This window comes from Sprattus sprattus (assembly GCF_963457725.1).
Source record: "Sprattus sprattus genome assembly, chromosome: 1".
Taxonomy (NCBI): domain Eukaryota; kingdom Metazoa; phylum Chordata; class Actinopteri; order Clupeiformes; family Clupeidae; genus Sprattus; species Sprattus sprattus.
The window spans coordinates 34,724,386-34,743,772 of NC_137920.1; the positions used below are offsets into that span (position 1 = coordinate 34,724,386).

The following is a 19,387-nucleotide window of genomic DNA, read 5'->3' on the forward strand; positions in this document are numbered from 1 at the left end:
CTAGATATCTTTAAATCATATAAATATTGTCATGCTACGGGTAGCCTTCAGTGTCTGTCACCTTGGCCAAACCTTTTGCTTACTTCTGCAACGGGAGAGGAGGATGTAGGCTATAAATGTAGTAATAAACTGCCCCCAGTCTACTTGGGGGTGGGAGTTTGAAATCCTTGAGCTTGCTACCCGTTAGCCAGGCATACATATAGCCTCTTTAAAATGAAAATAGATAACAGGTCATCTGCATTCAGTAAAACTATACTATAAATGACAAGACACTTGTTAGCAACTGGGGAATGCACATACTCAAAGTATAAATGTACTGACCTGGAGATTCCTATAATGAACAGTGCTTCTGCAGTGTGTTGTTTTGGCCACGTCCTCACTGCTGTAGAAGAGCCCACACAGTTTACAGTAGAAGGCTGCTCTAGGCACAATAAACTCCACACCTAAAAAAAATAACAACAGCATATGGCATCGATTATGTCATTGTAAGCATTAGTTGTTTCTATATGATTTTATGAAAGTGAGAAGAAACCAAAAAATGTCTAAATCTGAGGATTACATATATCTATCTTGAGTTGAATGAGCAGCATCATAGTAGCAAGCATATGTAAGGACGACCAATTCAACTAACTAGCTATGAGAAAACTAGTTCCCAGTATTACGCTTACCCAGTGGTATACTGTGCTCATTGATCACCTACCCAGTGGTATACTGTGCTCATTGATCACTTTTTCTTGTTCCCTGGATGGCGAAGGGGCCTCAGTGTCTATCCGAAGTGGAGAATGACCATGTACTGAATTGGGGTCTATGGAAATGAAATGTTAAAAGATACCCTAGTACAAACTATTCAGAAACACTCCTGATATGCAAACAGTTGAGAAAAGCAAATGGTGTCATTCAGAACAACAACACGCAAAACACATTTTAAAGAGAGGATATCATTTTTGTATAGCAGCAAGATCACACCATCCCTCACCCATAAGGATATTATTGTGTAGTTTAGCCTATCACTGCCTTTCCACCCTGATTTTGTCATTCTTCTAATCTGTTGCCTGGTTGTGAACAATTTAATAATAAAAATAATACAGAAAACCAACCTTTCCTCTGGCACTGGCCATCCTCCTTCATCTGTGTGTCTTTGTGTAAATTCTCAGTCACATGGCTGGACTTTCCTGTGTCAACATCCCTGTTTGGCTCTGTGGGCTTGGCAGAGTCACATTCGCCATTGTGGTTTGAAAGGCAGTCTGGTGCTGATTTGGGAGCATCAGCTCCACTCATGTCTGGTGTGGAGCATGTCTCCTCCAAGGCAGCGTTTAACTCCTGATTGGGGAAGTGGTTGAGGTCTGAGCTGTGAGGCTCTGATCTACTTTTGTCCTCTTTGGTTTCCTTAGGAGAAGTGGCTGCCGGGGCATCCTCAGGGTCTTCCCGAGGAGGGGAGCCATGCTGGCTATCCCCTCTTTGTGTATCCGAGGACGCTGTGGGGTTTGAGTCTAGTTTGGCCTCAGTCAGGCTGTCAGATGAAGTCTCCTGTCTGAGAGACTCTTCCTGAAGTTCCAGTATGTCAGGCTCAATTATGGAGTCTTCCTCTTCTCCGACCTCATCCACGGTCACAAGCTCCTCCATGTTCTTTGGGTACCAGGACTCACCTTCCGTGTCATCACTCTCCGACTGTTCAGCCTGGGTGAAATAATGTATTATATTCAGACTAAATGGAAGTAAATGGAAAACATCTTTAAAGATCATAGCTAAATACTTTAATTACATTAAAAAAGTATGAAAAGAAGAGTATGACAATTTTTTTTTGCATATTGGTGACATGTAAACTGCAAATGTAAATGCAAAGATTTAGAAATTGTGTCTACCCCACTCTCTTTGTCCTGGTCAGCTTCTGTCACATCTGTATTCTTGCTCACACTGGGAGGAGAAACTGACCTCTCCTTCGATGATTCCTCTCTTTGGTGTTGTCCCTGTAAGAGGGTCAAGTCAGAACCCAGTAGGACAGTATGCTTTTTTTTTTTTTTAGATGAGACAAACTTCTCAAAGATCTCTAATCCTTTATTATGATCCAAACTGTAGGCTAGTGTGTTACTCTGTGTTTTTGCATACATTACGTACATTGTTGTTTGGATCTTTCTCGTCCTTCTCTGCTGGTTGTCTTCTGGTTTGTTTCTTGCTTCTTCCCCTCGCTGGTGATCCTTGCCTTCTGTCCTCTGGACTTCTAGGTGGGATGGGTTCCTCAGACATATCCTCAGACTCTGAGTGCCTTGGCTTATGGTACTCAGATGCCTCCCTCCTCTTTGTCTTCAGTTCATGTCGTGGGTATGGCAGCCTGGAGGGCTTGTCGGATTTGTAAGGGTGCTCCTTCTTGTAGAAGTCATCCATGTCCCTGTAGGAGGGGAATGTAGGACCCTGAGGGCTCCCTCGGCAGTACCAGTCTCTGCCACCCCGGTCATCCATAGTCTTGGGGCTGATACGGTCCCCAGCTTTCATGTAGGATTTCCTGCGGTCAGGCAGTCTTCCGTTGGGCCTGTCATCTTCACCATTCCTCCAGTGCTCCTCGTCCCGTTCCCGTTCCCGTTCCCGATCATCTTCCCGGCGGGGATGGGTTGTCCAGTCCCAGGAGCGCCGACGTTGGCCCATGCCGTTGCTCCATTCTGACCGGCAGGGTGCCCCCTGTGGACTATGCGTGGAGCTGCACGATGTGAAGCTTGGGCTGTGAGAGCGTGGGCTTAAGGAACCTCGAATTGGGCTACGGGACCTTGGTCGCTCTGGTACGTACCTGAGGAGATGCCCAGTGTCAGTGATACAGTCTGACATGGATAAGGTTGAGCTTCAGTGTTTCAAAATGTAACAAAAAACATTCAATACCGACACCTTACACCTGACATTGCCTTTATACTTTCCACTGGGTTAGTTGCTTGGGAATTACTTTAATGATCAGGTAAAGGTTTTGGAGCTCATACAACCACTAAACCTTAACATGAATGTACAGATATTTTAGATTGTGTGAGTCAACAGTGTTAACTTGTAAAGGGTAAAAGGGAAGGGAAAAAGCTCATACCGGTCAGGTTCTTGAGTGTCGTCTCTTTCTCTCTGAGAGTTAATATCGTGTATAATGGAGTCAACATCCTTTCCAGGTTTCTTTACATGAGAGATAAAAATAACACAAAATGTAAAATAAAATTAAAAAATTAAAAAAAGACGATATTGTAATAGTCTGGTATTACCTTGAGTTGTAATTCTTTGTAACGCTTTGACATCCGAATCAGGAGTTTCTGGTCGTTAATTGTGGCTGGTTGAAGCTGATAATACTGGACCATGGCTTGTGCTGCCTCAACATAAGCCATCTCCACGAAAGCCTGCCAAGAAATAACACTTTTACAAGACTACACTGACTGGCCAGGGTTTTGGCTTACACTTAAGAAGTACAACTGAGTCAAACAAGGTCCAAATTAAACTTCTAAAATCATCACTGAGTGTCACTTTTCATTGGAGTGATCTGTCATAAATACTAAGCTTAATTTGAGTAACCCACACTACATAGGCATATGATGACCCCCAAAACACAGTTGGATTCTGGTCATAAAATGTCAATGCAGACTCATAATTGTAGGTGAATATCAAACGGTTGACATGCACAATATTTAGGCCTCTCAAAAACACATGAATGACAACAAATAGAGTAACTGTTAAAAATGATGTTATATACCTGATGTGTGGAACGCATGAGAATATAATTGGTGACTTTGCCAAATGGGATGCCCAGGTTGATGACATCATTCTCTGTGCAGCTTCCCTCAGGAAGGTTGCAGATGTGGACGACCCGACCAGGGAAGGGTTTTCTCTGGGGAAACTGAGACAAAGAAAATCACTGCTCACTATATGGCTGGGAGTTTATCATAGAAGTATTCCACAGATGCCAATATTCATCCACTGGTCACATGTCCTCATAACCCAGCATACAAACATAACATGCATAACAAAACAAGACAGGTGGGGGTCTCATCATTGGTGATAATGACGGTTTACAGTCAGGGATTTGAAAGCATGACATTTGAACACGCCTGGCATTGTGCCCTTTCTGTCTCTAATCCTCGTGGATCGCTAAGTATAGCAAACCATTGCAGTGGCTGCTGACCCCTTATACCATGAAAACCTGTACTCCTAAGAAAAAGGGCAGCTGACCATGGGAAGTATGCAGAGGTGTAATCACCTAGTTCCCCCCCCCACCCCCACCATAAATTAAAAAATGTAGTTGATGTTATATTTAACAGGCAAACTTTATTAGAATATATTAACATTTGTGTACTACTAACTTGTGGAACTTGGAACTGATTTAAACATAATAAGAATAATAAACACTTAGTTTAAATAAAAAGAATAACGTTCTCCACATTTCTTGACATCACATGTTTTTGTTGTCCTTTTTGGATATCCCAAACATGAGTAAGACCTCATCTGAAGCCCTGATGGTCCAGCTGCTTCTTCCTCAACCTGCACTACATCTGCACTGGATTTCTTAGTTTCCTGAATGCATTTCAAAATATTGCCTTAATGAACAACATTTCCTAATGAGAAGTACATGCAGTGCATTTGTTTGTTCTGAAATTAATTTGTAATATGTAGGTAAATGGTTCAGGTTTTATGGAGCTGTACTAAGCCTTCATCATCTGGATTGCAGTGCATTGAAATAATGTATTCATGAATTATATGCTACATACATTTGGGCATCCCAATTGATTGCACCTTTTTACTACCTTCAAGTATAACATGTATTCTCAAAATAGCCAGTGTGATTGATTACATTCATGGGTAAAATTGTCTAAACAGGGTAGGGTAGCTTACCCTTCTGGCTTCAACAAGACGAGATGTAATGCAAGCTAAAGTAACATGCCCTACACACTAACAACTTTCAAAACATGTTTCCATTGTACAATGGGTGGCGATTTAGGGCTAGCAGCTTCGCAATGTGGGTAGTTTTCCGACTAGCTAACTAACAGCGACCTGGGCTTTTTGATGGGTGGAAAAAACTTCTGGCATCTCTTTTCTTTTTAGGTGGCTTTTCAGAGCACAAAAGGGTCAAAACATCAATGCTGAGACCAAATGAAATACTGATATGAGGCGTTATTATTTCCTGGCGAATTTAGTAGCTTGCCGTATCAGACTACTAGCAGCACTCTTTCAGGATTCACGTAGTGTTTCTAACTCTGCCACTTCAGCCAATTAAATGACATCATCTTGTCTCACAGGCTCGAGGGCGCATTGGAAAACTTAGAAATGTATTTATAACTCTTCTGGGCGACGAACATTGTATTGATAATAATACGAATGAGTTTGCAAATATATTGTGCAAAATGATTTTTTTCTCAAATTAACAAAATATTGGTAGGGACTTTTTTTGTCTTTCCCAAACTTTGGTCGTGACTAGTCCCTACCAACCTACCGTACACCTAAAATACGATCCATTCTCTAACGCTCTTAAAATGGTGTACATCTCCCAGTTTAATACTGAGTTTAAATTCTAAAAAATGCAGCATAATATTACCGAATTAACATACTTTTTGAATTCGCTTTATTGCAGTCATGCCTGTGTCTATGTCCGACTGTCTCATTGTCGTATATCTGTGTATTGAATTATACACTTGTGACAAAAGTAATACTACAGTAGACATCAGGAAATGACGATCTCCAAGCACCTGATTGCAAGGTCTTGGCGCTTCTGTTAGACTGCTCTGGCAGCTGACCCAGCTTTAATGGTCTCAGATGTTGGGGCGATAATTCTATCAACAGCGGTGGTCCAGATTCGACCTCTCTCCCTGAAACTATATGGAGGGTCCAGGCAGGCCTGGTCTAATAAACGGGTTCAGAAATAGACACCAACAGGCTGTTTATGTCTCTGAAATCAAACACAGACCGATGCTCCCAATTGCCTCTGTGTATTTGCCAAATATCTTATTATGTAGAGCCCACATGTCAATATAACTACGAAAAGTTACGAGCAATGTGAAACTACTCTATCACATAGATCTCATACAATACTGAGATAATTTGACCTCTGCGAAGGCAGTGAACTGTTTGATATCCTCTCTACCGTCCAAAAGATTTTACTGACAATTTTTTTTTCTGAAACAGAAATTGTAACTCAAGAAACTTTGACAAGAAACAAAGAGATGATCAAGGATGCAGTTTTTTCTTTCACGAGTACAAAAGCATTTATCTAATTGTATACATCAGTGGCAGTTACACTGCTTACTGGTTTATTGAAGCAGATTTGACAGGTTCATAGCGTACTTTGAGTCACACATTTTCGCCTGTGGTCCAGATCAATGTGTGAGGTCCGCTATGGGTGTCTTGTGAATACCCTAGTAGCTCTACCATGCATCTTGCTCTATGTGACATAATGACCTCTGAAGTAAATCAATCATTAGTCTCAGTCCGGTCAGTTACTTTGACTGTCCGGACTACCATGTATCATAACTGGGCCAAGGACTCTACTTTTAATCATAGAGGCCCATTGCAAAACAACCACCCAAAGAGCATTGTTGTTGTATGGTGTTGATTCTGAAATACATTTTGCCTATGCAGTGGTTATGCTGTGTTAAATAGCCCATGGTTAACTATGGAATCATGACTGACAGAAGCTCTGGAAAGAAGCAAAAGCTTTTTTTGGATGCCAGATGACCAACCATATGCCCCTTTCCCACACCGGACAACTTGTGAGGAATGAAACATTTCTGTTTGTTTACTCGTAGAGAAATCCCTGTGGGTTAAGCAAGGTGCTGAGTCTGTCCCTCAAAGCCCTCCACTGCATTCCCCTGTGGATGCAACCCTCGTCCCCTGCAGCTCCTGTTACTCTTCACCCAGCCGGAAACCTAACTCCCAAGCTGCCATTCCTCCCACTACCCTTGGTGCGATATATGGTGGAGGTCTCTATCTCCCCTTTGGTTTCCAGCACCATTAAAACTAATATCCTCCATCTGTCTGTTTTCATATTCACACATCAATTCGGCCACACTCAATAGCCTAACTAGTGGTTGACCCAAGCAGAGGAAGAGTGTTTATTAGCTAAATTAGCCATTTTCAGTGCGCAGCTTCTGTGTTTTATTTTTTTTATCAAAGAGTGAGGAGAGGTTCACCCAAGAACAGCTGGCTGAAATGTGGGGTGACACCGGCATCACACCACAAAACAGTAAAGATTCCATCAGAGCAACAGGTGGGGGTTTATTGGAGCTAACATTAGTACATCCATACAATGTTTAAGCCTCTGTGTTGAAAGCCATCGTAAATAAGTGGATGGATAGAACTTGTAAAAGAGTCTTTGTTTTAAGTTCTTCACTCACAACCACAAATGGGCCTGATCGACCAATTCCTGAAAGGGTTGCCTAGAAACTGTCATCAATACACAGTACACATGGTCAATAAACCAGAGGTAAAACCGTGATCTTCAAGGGAGCTATGCAAAGCTTGTTTTTAGATAACTACCTTAATCCCTGGCACTCAAAAAAAGTTCCATACATCACAGGCTTGCCTATTTATGTCTGATGCTTATACGCACAAATAATCCACATACATTTTGGCCATCATACAAATGTAAGGAAAAACTTTTTTTTTTTTTATTTCACAGCCAAGCAACACCTTGACCAAACCAATTGAGACAAACCAAAGGCCTTGTTTGTGAAAACACATAATAAGGTATCTAATAATAATAATATATCTTATCAATCTACCTGTCAATCTATGCTAAACTAATATTCTTTTGGCAGCTGTATTTCTTTATGACTACAGAAAGCCTGTGAAGCAGTGATCTTCAGATCTTCATCTGTGTCACCCCATATGTCACCCCATTCTCCCCTCCTGGCAAGCCAAGTGTAATGTTCCTCAGATTTCAGATGCTATCCCAGGCCTTGGTGTGTTAGCTTTCCCTGGTTGCTGTTTTCTGTGCACCTCGTGTTTATATATCCCTCTTCCACTGATATACTCATTCTTATTATATCTCTACCAGACTCTCCAACCCCCTTGTTCCTCTTCATGTGGAGGTTGTATGTGCACCACAACTGCAGACACCCATCAACAGCTGCTATTTTTCCCCTTACACCCTGCCAAGGTCTACCCCTCCCCACACACACACACAATCACACACACACACACACACACACACACACACACACACACACACACACACACACACACACACACACACACACACCTCAATCCGCCATCACCTATTTCAGAGGCACTCTAAGGCTTTAAGTCAGTAGTAGTGGAGCAGTCGTCGACTGTGGCTGGGAAGACAAATGCCAGCCATTTGCTCCATTCCATCATCATGAGGAAGTCCATTTGACTACTATCTGTCTCTTGTCTTTGTTGATGTCTCTCTTGTTCTGCCCCTCTCTCAGCAAGCTTTGACACTGTCTTTAACAACTCATACATAATGGTTCTTTCATTCACCCAAGTGAGCCCAATTGGTATAGGAAGCCCCAGTAATTTGATAATGACAGAACCTGTTGCTCCCTGTGAGTCAATTGGAGGCTGAATGATAGTTACAATTCAAAGCATTTCTAGCAATGTTTTATTTTTTTACTAGAACTATGTGAACAATTGTTGTGTCTATCTTTCCGTTACAAATTATGACCAAATATTAAAATATTTGATTGTTGGGATCTTTGATATAAAAAAAAGAATAACACTTATTCACAATTTTTACTTTCTTTCCACCTTTGGGTCACAGCTGACAAAATGCGTTGACTGATAATTTGCAAGGTAACCGATACTTGCTTACAACCACATATTTCTGATTTACAAACCCCAAGAAATGTTACAAGCGCTCAGTGAACTTGAAGCAGTCAAGCTCCGTCTGACCCTTACTGCGTAATCCTCCTGCCTACCAACCCCCTCCCTCCAACACACACACCCCTCTGTGATCTCTCTAGTCTTTGAAGCATTTCAGAGGAGGGGCCTGTGAGTGACACCAGTTAAGGACACACACTCATATTTGGAAAGCAACTATGAGTACAACCTAATCCTTTTGACCGTTAAATATCTAAGAACGATAACTCCACAGGCTAGCAAGCCATTTCGTGTCACACATAGTAATATGTAATCTCTCATTCAAGAATACTATGCAAACTGTCTTACCTTTGCCCCAGGTTGGTGTGACGTGAATCCAACGCCTGACAGGGGAAATGACTTCATGGATGCAGTTGGTAAATACGAGGCAATAGGTCCTGAAGATGCATCTGAAAATATGTTTACAGCAACATTTTCAATTTTCATAATAAAAAAAAGAAAATAATTTATCTATGCGAGACATGGACTCCCTCCCTCAAGAGCACATGCTGTAATTTATTGTAATTATTATTATTATTATTAATAATGAACATTTTGCTTAGGTTTAAGCATAACTGCTTAATCTTGTTAAACAAATCACTTAGTCTGTTGATATCGAATCACTAAACACAGCACACAGCACACTAACTGCTCTAAGTATATTTACTCACTCCAAACAACATGACTTAGTTCTACGCAGCGCTAAGGCAACATTACCCTTCAGTTACAAATATATTATAACCAAAACTTATCAAACTCTATTCAAGGTCTCTTTGATACAAAAAGCACTTTGTGTATATCAGTATATAAGTATTAATATTATGCCCATGCTGGTGCGAAGGTACTCTTGGTTCTTCATGTCTGGACTGAACGCTCACTAAAAATAGCTCTAATGCTTGTCCTCTAGGTCAACCTAGTTCAAATCTGCATTCAGAATTTTTTTCTGCCCCAGCCTTTCACCAAAACAATCAAATAGAGCACTTTTCCTACCTAGACTTGCCGTGGAGGAATATGCCATGGTGTTAGCGAGCGCCGTGCTGAGACATCCTTCGGATGTCGTGGGATAGTGAGTGGCACCAGCTGCCGAGCTGAAAGGCGACGGGGGAGACTGGTGTTAGCTGCCAAGCTCCCGGCGTAGGGCTGGATATATCTAGTGACAGAGCTCAAATTCAGCCCATTAAGGCTGGCTATGGGGAGTTTAAGCGTGTAATAAAATGCCCCAGCAGTTTTCATAAGTGAATATTTATCAAATCCAAACTTGTGAGTTCCACTTGAGACTATTGGTATTAGGTTTAACACAATACATTAAAAAGATTTGTTCAAACTGGGAGAAAACTTTGAGTTTTGAATAAAAAAAAACATCTAATGATTCACCATGTGAGGTGATTGTGAATCTATCACCAACCTACGCTTCTCTTTGTTGGTTGAACTCGTAAGGTGCCTTCCTAATTGATTATTCCTATATAACTCACCCGTTCGTGTAGAGAGCGAGGTTCTGCAGATGGAGCTTTCCTTTCACGTGCTGGTCCCAGTCCTGTAGAGTACATACACACTCACATATTTACTCCTCCAGAACAGTTAGACCCTCAAACACAAAGCATGGTGGTCTGGCTATCTCTGTTCCCGCCTCTGTCACTCTCTAACAGAATCCCCTGGCCAAGCTTGGGGGGTTAAGTGCCACTGTAGCTAAAAGCAGACCACTAAAGCCTTCTGGTCAAATGTGTGAAAACATCACACTTGCAGCTACACTATTTACACGCCCTCCTGAGAGAATGACCCTGCATTTGTTATGTATAGGATCCATTTATGCTTGGAACTTTTGTGGGAGTCAGATGAATTTCACCTAATCCTTAGAATTCTTCCTCTGCAGGGACGAAAGGATTATAGATTAAGGAATATATTGTAGGAAATGGAAATTGCCATATGTGTTTTTAAAACCAGTAGTAGCACTCTTATCACGTTGGTTTTAGGGGTTCGCTTTAACAAGTTCAAAACAGTTCTCAGGTTCAAAGTCCTAACTGTGCAGAGCTGCCCCCTCTGCCCCTCAGCATTCCTTTAGCATGACCTACCTTTAGGTTGTAGACTGTCTTCTCACAGATGGTGCATTGGTGTGGCAGCTGTGTTGGTGTAACGGCATGAAAGTCATTGAACTGGTGGGGTTGTAGTGGGGTGGGGCTCCTGACCAGTCTGCTCATATCCTCCCCTCCTTGCAGCTGCTGTGGGTATCCCACAAATCCCTGTCCACCGCCAGCACCGAACCCTGGACCTCCTGGGCTGAACTTTGGGTCAGTAGTCGGCTCCTCTGGGTTGTAAAGCTCCACTCTGGGACAAAACTGTTGCCCACCAGGTACCCAGGTGTTACCCCCACCACCGGCACTTCCTGGGGGTACATCCAACTTCCCACCGTGGGGAAATCCCCCTGGATGTTTCCAGGGCTCCTTTTGAGCTGAACCTGGATAAGCCTCAAGGGCCTGACCACTGGTTCCACCTCCACCTACTCCACACCCAAAACCAGACACTTGACCCTGAGAATCTGGAACAAAGTAATCCCTCTGGTAGGTTCCCTGGTTGCTCTTGGCCTGGGCATTGTATTGCCCCTCATTCCCCTTGTTGGGCGCCACAGACGCCCCTCCCAGGTAGCCATACTGGGGTTGATGGTCAATGTCTGAGGGAAATGTCGACCCTTTCTTCCCATAATTCTGAAGACCAGGTGCCTGACTCGTATTTGGTGGGGGGTGGTTGTGCCTAATTCCTCCAGGTTTCTGGGGGAACCCTCCCCCTACCAGTGTCCCCAAGGCTGAATTTGGGGGCGGGAAAGGCAGTGAAGGGGGGGGGAACCCCCCAGCAGGACCTCCCTGTGATCCGCTCACCATAGTGCCCGAGCCCCGGAGTGGGTTAAACAACGACTGGGACATGGTGACATTAGAGAGGACCTGATTGAGGACAGAGGCAGCAGAGGCCGCAGGGTTCCCTCCCACAGCACTCTGGGCTAGTTTCAGTCGCTGTAGCGTGAGCTGGGCTTGGAGCTGGGCGAGCTGCAGGCTGGCCGGGGTCAGGAGGAAAGGGTTCTGTGCCGCCCCGCTCAGATGGGCACCCAGTGGCAGGTTCTTCTTGTCAAGGTTATCCAACACATTTGCACTGTAGATGAGAGAGGGATACAAGATATATTTAAAAAATGTAAATTTGAAGTTTATGAGCTTTTCTTCAAAACCAACTTACCTAGGCTTACACATCCCTCTGAAATGTGTAATTATCGCTTACTCTTATCTCTCTCACTCTTGACTCATTCACTCTCAAGTTATATCCATTGTATAATCCATCTTATTTAGCCTATTAAGCCTGTAGGAGTGGACGGGTATTACAGTGTTTAGGTGGGTTTTACCTATTGGATTCAGCCTTGATATGCATTATAATACTAGGCTATGGCTTGTGATATTATTCTCTTTCTTTTTTTCCCATTTCCTAATCTTCCCACCAATATAACCAGCAATCCAATAGAGGGGGGTAATAGAACTTTGTTTTTTCACCTTACGTAATTTGTATTTTTTGTTATGCTATCGCAAACTTCTGACGACTAATTTCCCCCTTTGTTATTGTAACTAGTGCAGTGCCCATAGGAATTATGCATTCTGTAGTGTTAGCAGACGTAGGTGCAGCTGTTGGGTAGTGTAATAGCAAGACATATTTGCACTCGACATAGGTACAGGTTACACTGAAGTATTATTGTGATGCATGTTTCCTTTTCATTAAGAAATGTTTTAATGTTGTATAGCCTTTTTGGATATATATATATACCAACAAATAAAGTTTGAGATTATGTAGTGGATGCAGTTGAATATAGATGTCAAAGTTGCTGTCTAAACTATAAACTAAATGTCATAAAGAAAGAAATTATTTAAAATGAAGTTATGGTTGAAATAGGATCACTTCTTTATTGTAAGGGTAAGTGTAGGATAAGAATGGTCATGCAGTTGGACTCAAATGTAGGTTCATATTTTTTTTTATGTATGTAGCCTACTGTACTGTACTGTATGACTTCGATGATGCTAGCTTTGACAGCCCACTCTCAGACAGATCGTAATCTAATTATGTCCTTACAATGGGAACACAGTTTAAGTACTCTGACTGGAGATGGCGTTACTATCCCCCACCAGAATTCAGTGCAGGACTGGGAGGATAACATGACGACGTGGGCCCAACATAACTTACAGCGAGATTTGCGCGTATTTCGTGGACTCCATAGCAACAGATGGGAAAGCAATGGACAATCTGAAAGCCTCCGAGGCTTATCAATATAAGCTACCATTTGTAGCGGTGTAGTACTCCACTCTTGCGTTGTGATTAATGAACACAGAGCAAAGGCGATCACACACAGTATCTTCGGAATGACAGCCTCTCCCAGCCAGGGTAAATGCAGACTGAGGTTTATATTGCAATAATGAGAAAACAAAGTAGACACGAATTACAACATATACATCGGACACTAATACATCGGAAAACCTCTCTCATTGCGTCAGTAGATGCATGAACGCATGGTCAGTGGGCTAACCACACGACTGTTCTATGACTATGACATCATTCATGTCGCGCGGGTCCGCCCCTCTTTCTCTGAATTACTACAGTACCCATAGTGCCTCCCTACCCATAGTGCCTATGGTAAACGATAACCGTAGTGCCTACGGCAAACGGTAAAATACAAATATCTCGCGAACTATGAATTCAGAAATCTTCAAAACATTTTCAAGGGTTGCATGGCAACGATTTATTTAGGAACTATAATTTTTAGTGGCGGAAGAATGACGGTTTATCATTAAACTATTGTTTCTTAAATTGAATTGTCTTTATTTATGAAACCATATCAAATATTTGTAGTAACAGTTTTAGAAAAGCAGTAAGCCCCGCGAGTCCGTGGTTTGCGCTGATTTTAGAACAGGTAAGGGGGTTTAACGGCACTCCGCTTCGCGACGTGCCTAACAAACCACGGCCTCTTGGGGCTTATTGCTTAATTTCAGTTGGCTAGAGTGGGTGACGTCACAATGGCTCAACATTCCACCATGTTAGTCCATGAGAGAAAAAGGTGATGAAATATAGTGCCTACGGGAAACGATAAAATACAAATATCTCGCGAACTATGAATTCAAAAATCTTCAAAATCAAGGATGCACAGGTTCATGACATGCCTAAGCTACATGCGAAATCTCATAACTAACGTAACTACCGTCAGGGAGATACGCCTGTCACAGACAGACAGACACACAGAGATAGATGCGTAGTATAACATTAAATTCCAGCACTGTGGTAGTCCAGACAAACCAAATCACAATAGAATATACAATCAACCCAGATGTAGGCCTTTTTTCAAGATAGCAAAACTTTCAGGCAGAGATCACACTTCCAAGTGGTAGCAGCAGCAGAAGGGATAGATTTTCTATTGTTTGCTATGGTTTTGTAGTGGTTGCTGGTTCATTATTTCCGGTGTGAACATCACCTTACAGTTTGACTAATTATACCACACACTACCGAAACATCTGTGAGATGGGGCTTAAGCACCCACAAGCTCCCTGTTGTTAACCCTTTGGACAGGTTCCTAAAGCCATGTCTGTATATTTCCCTATAAGCGCAATATGGATGCTGACCCCCAAAGGATGGTAGTTTAGGACAGAAAGGTAATTTGCCATCAACGTCAGGACTTTCACAGGTACTGGATACTGCTTGCCTAGACTGTTCTGTTATTCTGGTAAATGTGCTCACATGCACTCTAAATTTAGTAGTGCTCACTATCAATCAAAGCATGCCTGGCTCCCTGATATGTCCCGTGTCTGTGCCCAAGCTTGGGGAAGCTGAGAGCCAAGAGAGATTGGACATGGCAGGGGCCCAGACGAATGTTGGGTTGGTGTCCAAACAAGCCGTCCATGTTTTCCCAAATGCAAAAAAATGAGACACAATTTGGTTATCTGATTAGAACTGGAAATAATACATCCTACTTCAATGGGTATTCTGGGTATCCTATGATGTTTGGGGTTCTTTTCAAATTTGAATTTGTGCAACTGAATCTTTCAGAGGATTATCACCTCTGGATCTGTGGCTCACAGGCTTCCAAAGTTGTCCTATGGACTTTTGAGGCCATTTCCTGTTCATAACTTAAATTATACCAGCTAAAATTCGCTCACTATTTGAGTGCTAAATTGAATGACTTAGCACAGAGCCTAAAATATTTTTTCTCATTTGTCTCAACACATTTTTATGTCAATGAAAGACGGCTACAAAAATGGTTACATTTGCTATGTAGTTTCGATAATAATAAAAGCTTTATTCCGGTGTGGTTCTCTTCTGCGAAATGAAACCCTTGACATTCATACTTGCTTACTGGCTGTCTACTTGGTTCACCAGAGCAAGCTCTTCTCCCAAGGAGTTCAACCAGGACATGGGGTGGAGATAGGATTCATGTAGCTGACAAATTAGTTTTCTCGGTGATTTAGGAAAGATTATATTACTGAGCACGAAATATAATGCCACACATGCTCCGTGGAATGACTCTCAGCCCAGAACGTGTGCATGTGTGCATGGAAGTTCCATGTGATAGCTGTCATGCATGAATAATCGAGATGCATGAATAATCGAGTGATTGTTTTTTACAATTTAAGCAGTTGCCACATAATCTCAAAAGATTCCAACTGTACAGTAATCGGAGACGGTTTGACAGTTAAAATACTGACCAATAGTAAACAATTCATCTAAACCCACTTATCAAGACATTGAAAATTGCAGTTCGACTCATGTGGCAATAAGCCAGGCATCTCCTTGGCCAGAAAAACCAGGCTAGAAGAGACATTCTGTCCTTTTAGAACAATTTACGTGAAGATAGGGCCCTATGTTAACCACACAAAGCAAAGCTAAGGATTATTTTTGATCATATAGTTAAAGATGCATTAACTCCAGGCATAATTATCTGACGCACAAACAATGCGCTCTTCCCCTTTTACATCGACTCTTTCAAACATCAAAAACAGCTAAACTCAGTAGAAGATGTGGAACCAATATGTCGAAAAATGTCTGGTAATGAAATTGACAACCAACTTCCAGGGTTGAGGAGACTATATCAGAATTTTAAAATGTACATTTTAAATGTTAAAGCAATTAACAAACGGTGAGGAAACCCAGTCCTAGTGCTTTCCGTTGAATATTAAAAAAAATATTTGAATATATTTTATTAATACTAATGGGTAGTTTCTCCAAAAAGCAGTATTTTGTGCAGAGTCTGCCCACAGTGTTCAGCTAAAGACATGACTAATGTGGGGGGTTAAATTCCCAAGGTCATGAACGCAGTTGTTCATAATGATTTACCTGCTATTATTTTATACTGCGGCTTGGCTGAACTGACCCCGGTGGTTCCCCTGATAGTTAATTCAAACTTGACGGCTTTCAAGAAAAAAACAAACCCAACTGCCGTGTTCCTGCAATGTTATCCTTAAAGATTAGCGTGACCAAAATATGTCAGCCACCATCCCCTCTTGGCCTTAACCAAGCCCTTTGCCTGTGACATCCATATCTGTGACATCATGTTGAGTGGACTCTCAGTCTCACCAACTGACAATTAACTCTGCCTAATGAGCCACATTATACCAAAGTTTACAAAGCAGAGGAGTCATAACTGGGTTATTAGCTTAACACTCTGGCAGTTTGAGATCTTAATTGAAATGTTAAATATAGATATGAACACAACATCCTCCCAAAGAGACAGTTTGGCTTCTTGACAGGCCACAGCATTGTGTAGTCTCGTCAGAGAGATCATGCTCATGGTGGTGACGTTTGCACAACAGCAGTATAATGACTCATACCCAAAAATATAGCGCCGTCTGATGTCCCAGTATAGTCTAAGATGACAGCCAGGGCAACTGGTCCAGTCCTTGCCAAGAATCTTGTGATGTGTTAAGATTAATCTTCATTTCAGGCGCAAACAAATTAATTAAATAATACCAATGTAGGGACCTTTAATGTGTTGGTCATGATTATACAGCTCCAAGATATGTGGCTGTGGGCCAATTTGACTGGCTGTCAAACCCTGAATGTATGTTTGAGGTCCCAATACTCGATCCCTCGATTAGGTCAGTGGGACTCAAAGAAACGTGTTGTGATGACCTTCGTCAGAGGTCATTATAGGTCTATAATTACATTCAGATTGGTAAGTCAACTGGAATTGAAACATGTGATCTCATATACCATGTCTTGTGTGTATCTTGTAAAATCTTGTAAAAAAAACCTATGAATAGATACTATAGATCTATACAGTGATACCCATTACTCGTTTGCTCTAACTGTAGTTCTCATTGGTAAGCAACTGTAAATGTATACGATCAAAGTTACAGTAGAGTAACGATCAAGAGAGGCCTTGTAATGGAGATAATTTCCCAACACTGTTAATGACTTAAAAATATAAAAAGATCAAGAGAGGCCTTGAGAAGCACGGTAATAAATGCCCTGATGGCAACTGCCTCTTGCAGTATTATGACGTACTTGTGTACTTTCTAGTTGTGCACCAGCTGATTTCCATCCAATGATAGCTACGTCGAGATGTGTTAGTGTAACTCTGTTCTTTGTGTGTTTAGGAAACAGCTAGATGTACTGTTATTGTACATTACATATATTACAGTACTTCCAGTCAGTTGAAATCCAAATGGAATTGTTTCATTTAAAAGTATCAAGTATGAGAAACGTACATACAATAGAATAGACTCAATTGAAAGAAACAGCATTTTCTGAATTTCAAAGATTTGTAGAATTTCACCATCAGCATGATTTATCTTAGCTCATGTAGATCAGGTGAGATGGGCTGGAGTGTGATTGGTATTGACGCAACTTGGCTGCCTTGACAAGTTTTGGAACTGGCTGGCGGCACACTGTGACGGACATAAATACATAGATTTGTGTTTTAATTACCAGGGGGTCGTGGTTATATTTAAACATTATTATTGAGTAAGGATTTCATTATATTAAGATTGTTTGGTGTATTAAGGAAATTGGGATTACATTTTCTGGAAAAATCAAGACCACAAATCAATGATCAGATAAGTAAATTATTAAATAATTGATTGTGGACAACCACCATACTCATCTGAATCCATATTTAACTCCACTATTTATTCCACTAATTTTATATATGCTAGACTCAGTGAGACAGTCCACAAAACCACATGGGTCTCCTGAAAACTGTTACTTAGATTGACAGAAATGTAAGTTTTTGGTGTTAAGATACACTATAAAACAATACTGGCAAGTGTAGGAACTTTATGATTGCAACTTCAAATGTGACCCATTCCCTGTGCATCATAGACACCTTGTATCTCATGGCATATACTTCAAAATGTTGTAGTGTTTGAGTTAATTAAATTGTGTCCATTTAAAGTACTGACTGACTCTTGTGTAACAACGTTTTATGCCCCTCTTCATTTATGGCACTATGTTGACCTGCGATGGAACAGCGGATATGGTGATAGGGCAGGACTGCTCTGCAAATAGTAAACCAGACGGTAGCCTAGATTTCTAATTTAAAAGTTTGAAGAGCCAACCATCCTTGCCAGTAAACTGAAATATTAATTACAGAATATGGTTATATATTGAAATACAATAAGCAGTTGCACATCATGTAATGTGACGTAATTATTTTAAATTTACATAAGAAAAAGCGTTTAAAATAGGAAGCAAACTATAATGTTGCTGAACATTTTAAATGGTTTTGTACGTTTTAAATTGTAAACGATTTGCTTTTGAGACAGTGCACAAGCCAGCCTGGCCTGCGCAACACGCGTTCGACTTCATCCATCAACGGCACGGCAAACACCAGAGACGCAATATCCATGTTTGCATTCGCCGGGAAAAAGCAATTTGTCTGCCACATCATCGGCATTCTGGTCGTGCCATATCTGCATGACAAAATGCACGCCTGAAAATCCCTCCATTTGTTCTGTGTGTGTTTCACTCAGTGGATGAGTGTTGACTAAATTACAAATGGGCACAGGGTCGATTGCTGCAACGCGTGCTGGACGAACTGTCCCAGCAGAACATCGGCTACCACTAGGGTGATCACGGGGATTTGGCAAGGTTTGCCCGTGAGGAACCAAGCACTTAACAATTTGCTGTTGCGGTTCAGCGCTTTAGCTATGGCGATTCCAAACTGTTAAACAGTTGTAATGTGAATACACATCTGCTTAAATTCGAACTCTTAAAATCTGTGTTATCCCTTATAGATAAAATATATTGTTGTATCTAAGAGCTCTGTATTACACATTAGTACGCTTGTGTACATAGACAGACAGACACACAGTATGTTTTCAATTCACCGTAACGGCCTTTAACGTTTCAAATGATTTTATACAACAAATTAAATCAATACAAAGTACCACAGGTCTGAGTCAGAACTCAAATTAACAATCTATTTGGAAACAACTGCTCGTGCGGTAACACGCTCAGATGTTTGCAAACTATCTCTTGACCCTCTCTAATGTCTATATTGAGCTTCCTTAGAGGGAGGTCAAACACATTTCTTCCCCCACCCACAGGCACT

At 41.5% G+C, this 19,387-nt stretch overlaps 1 protein-coding gene across 3 annotated transcripts in view; it reads right to left on the bottom strand.

Moving 5' to 3' along the window:
• rbm20 (RNA binding motif protein 20) overlaps positions 1–19,387 on the bottom strand; it is a 44,757-nt gene that overhangs the window by 3,709 nt on the left and 21,661 nt on the right. For all 3 annotated transcript variants that reach the window (XM_080860765.1, XM_080860766.1, XM_080860767.1), the window contains exons 2-13: positions 10,896–11,964; positions 10,299–10,360; positions 9,817–9,914; positions 9,136–9,236; positions 3,710–3,853; positions 3,228–3,359; positions 3,062–3,141; positions 2,116–2,779; positions 1,863–1,967; positions 1,098–1,677; positions 701–805; positions 322–443 (exon numbers count right to left, since the gene is read on the bottom strand). In XM_080860765.1, coding sequence (XP_080716891.1) covers positions 322–443; positions 701–805; positions 1,098–1,677; positions 1,863–1,967; positions 2,116–2,779; positions 3,062–3,141; positions 3,228–3,359; positions 3,710–3,853; positions 9,136–9,236; positions 9,817–9,914; positions 10,299–10,360; positions 10,896–11,964 — 3,262 coding nt within the window. The remainder of the gene's footprint in view (positions 1–321; positions 444–700; positions 806–1,097; positions 1,678–1,862; positions 1,968–2,115; positions 2,780–3,061; positions 3,142–3,227; positions 3,360–3,709; positions 3,854–9,135; positions 9,237–9,816; positions 9,915–10,298; positions 10,361–10,895; positions 11,965–19,387) is intronic.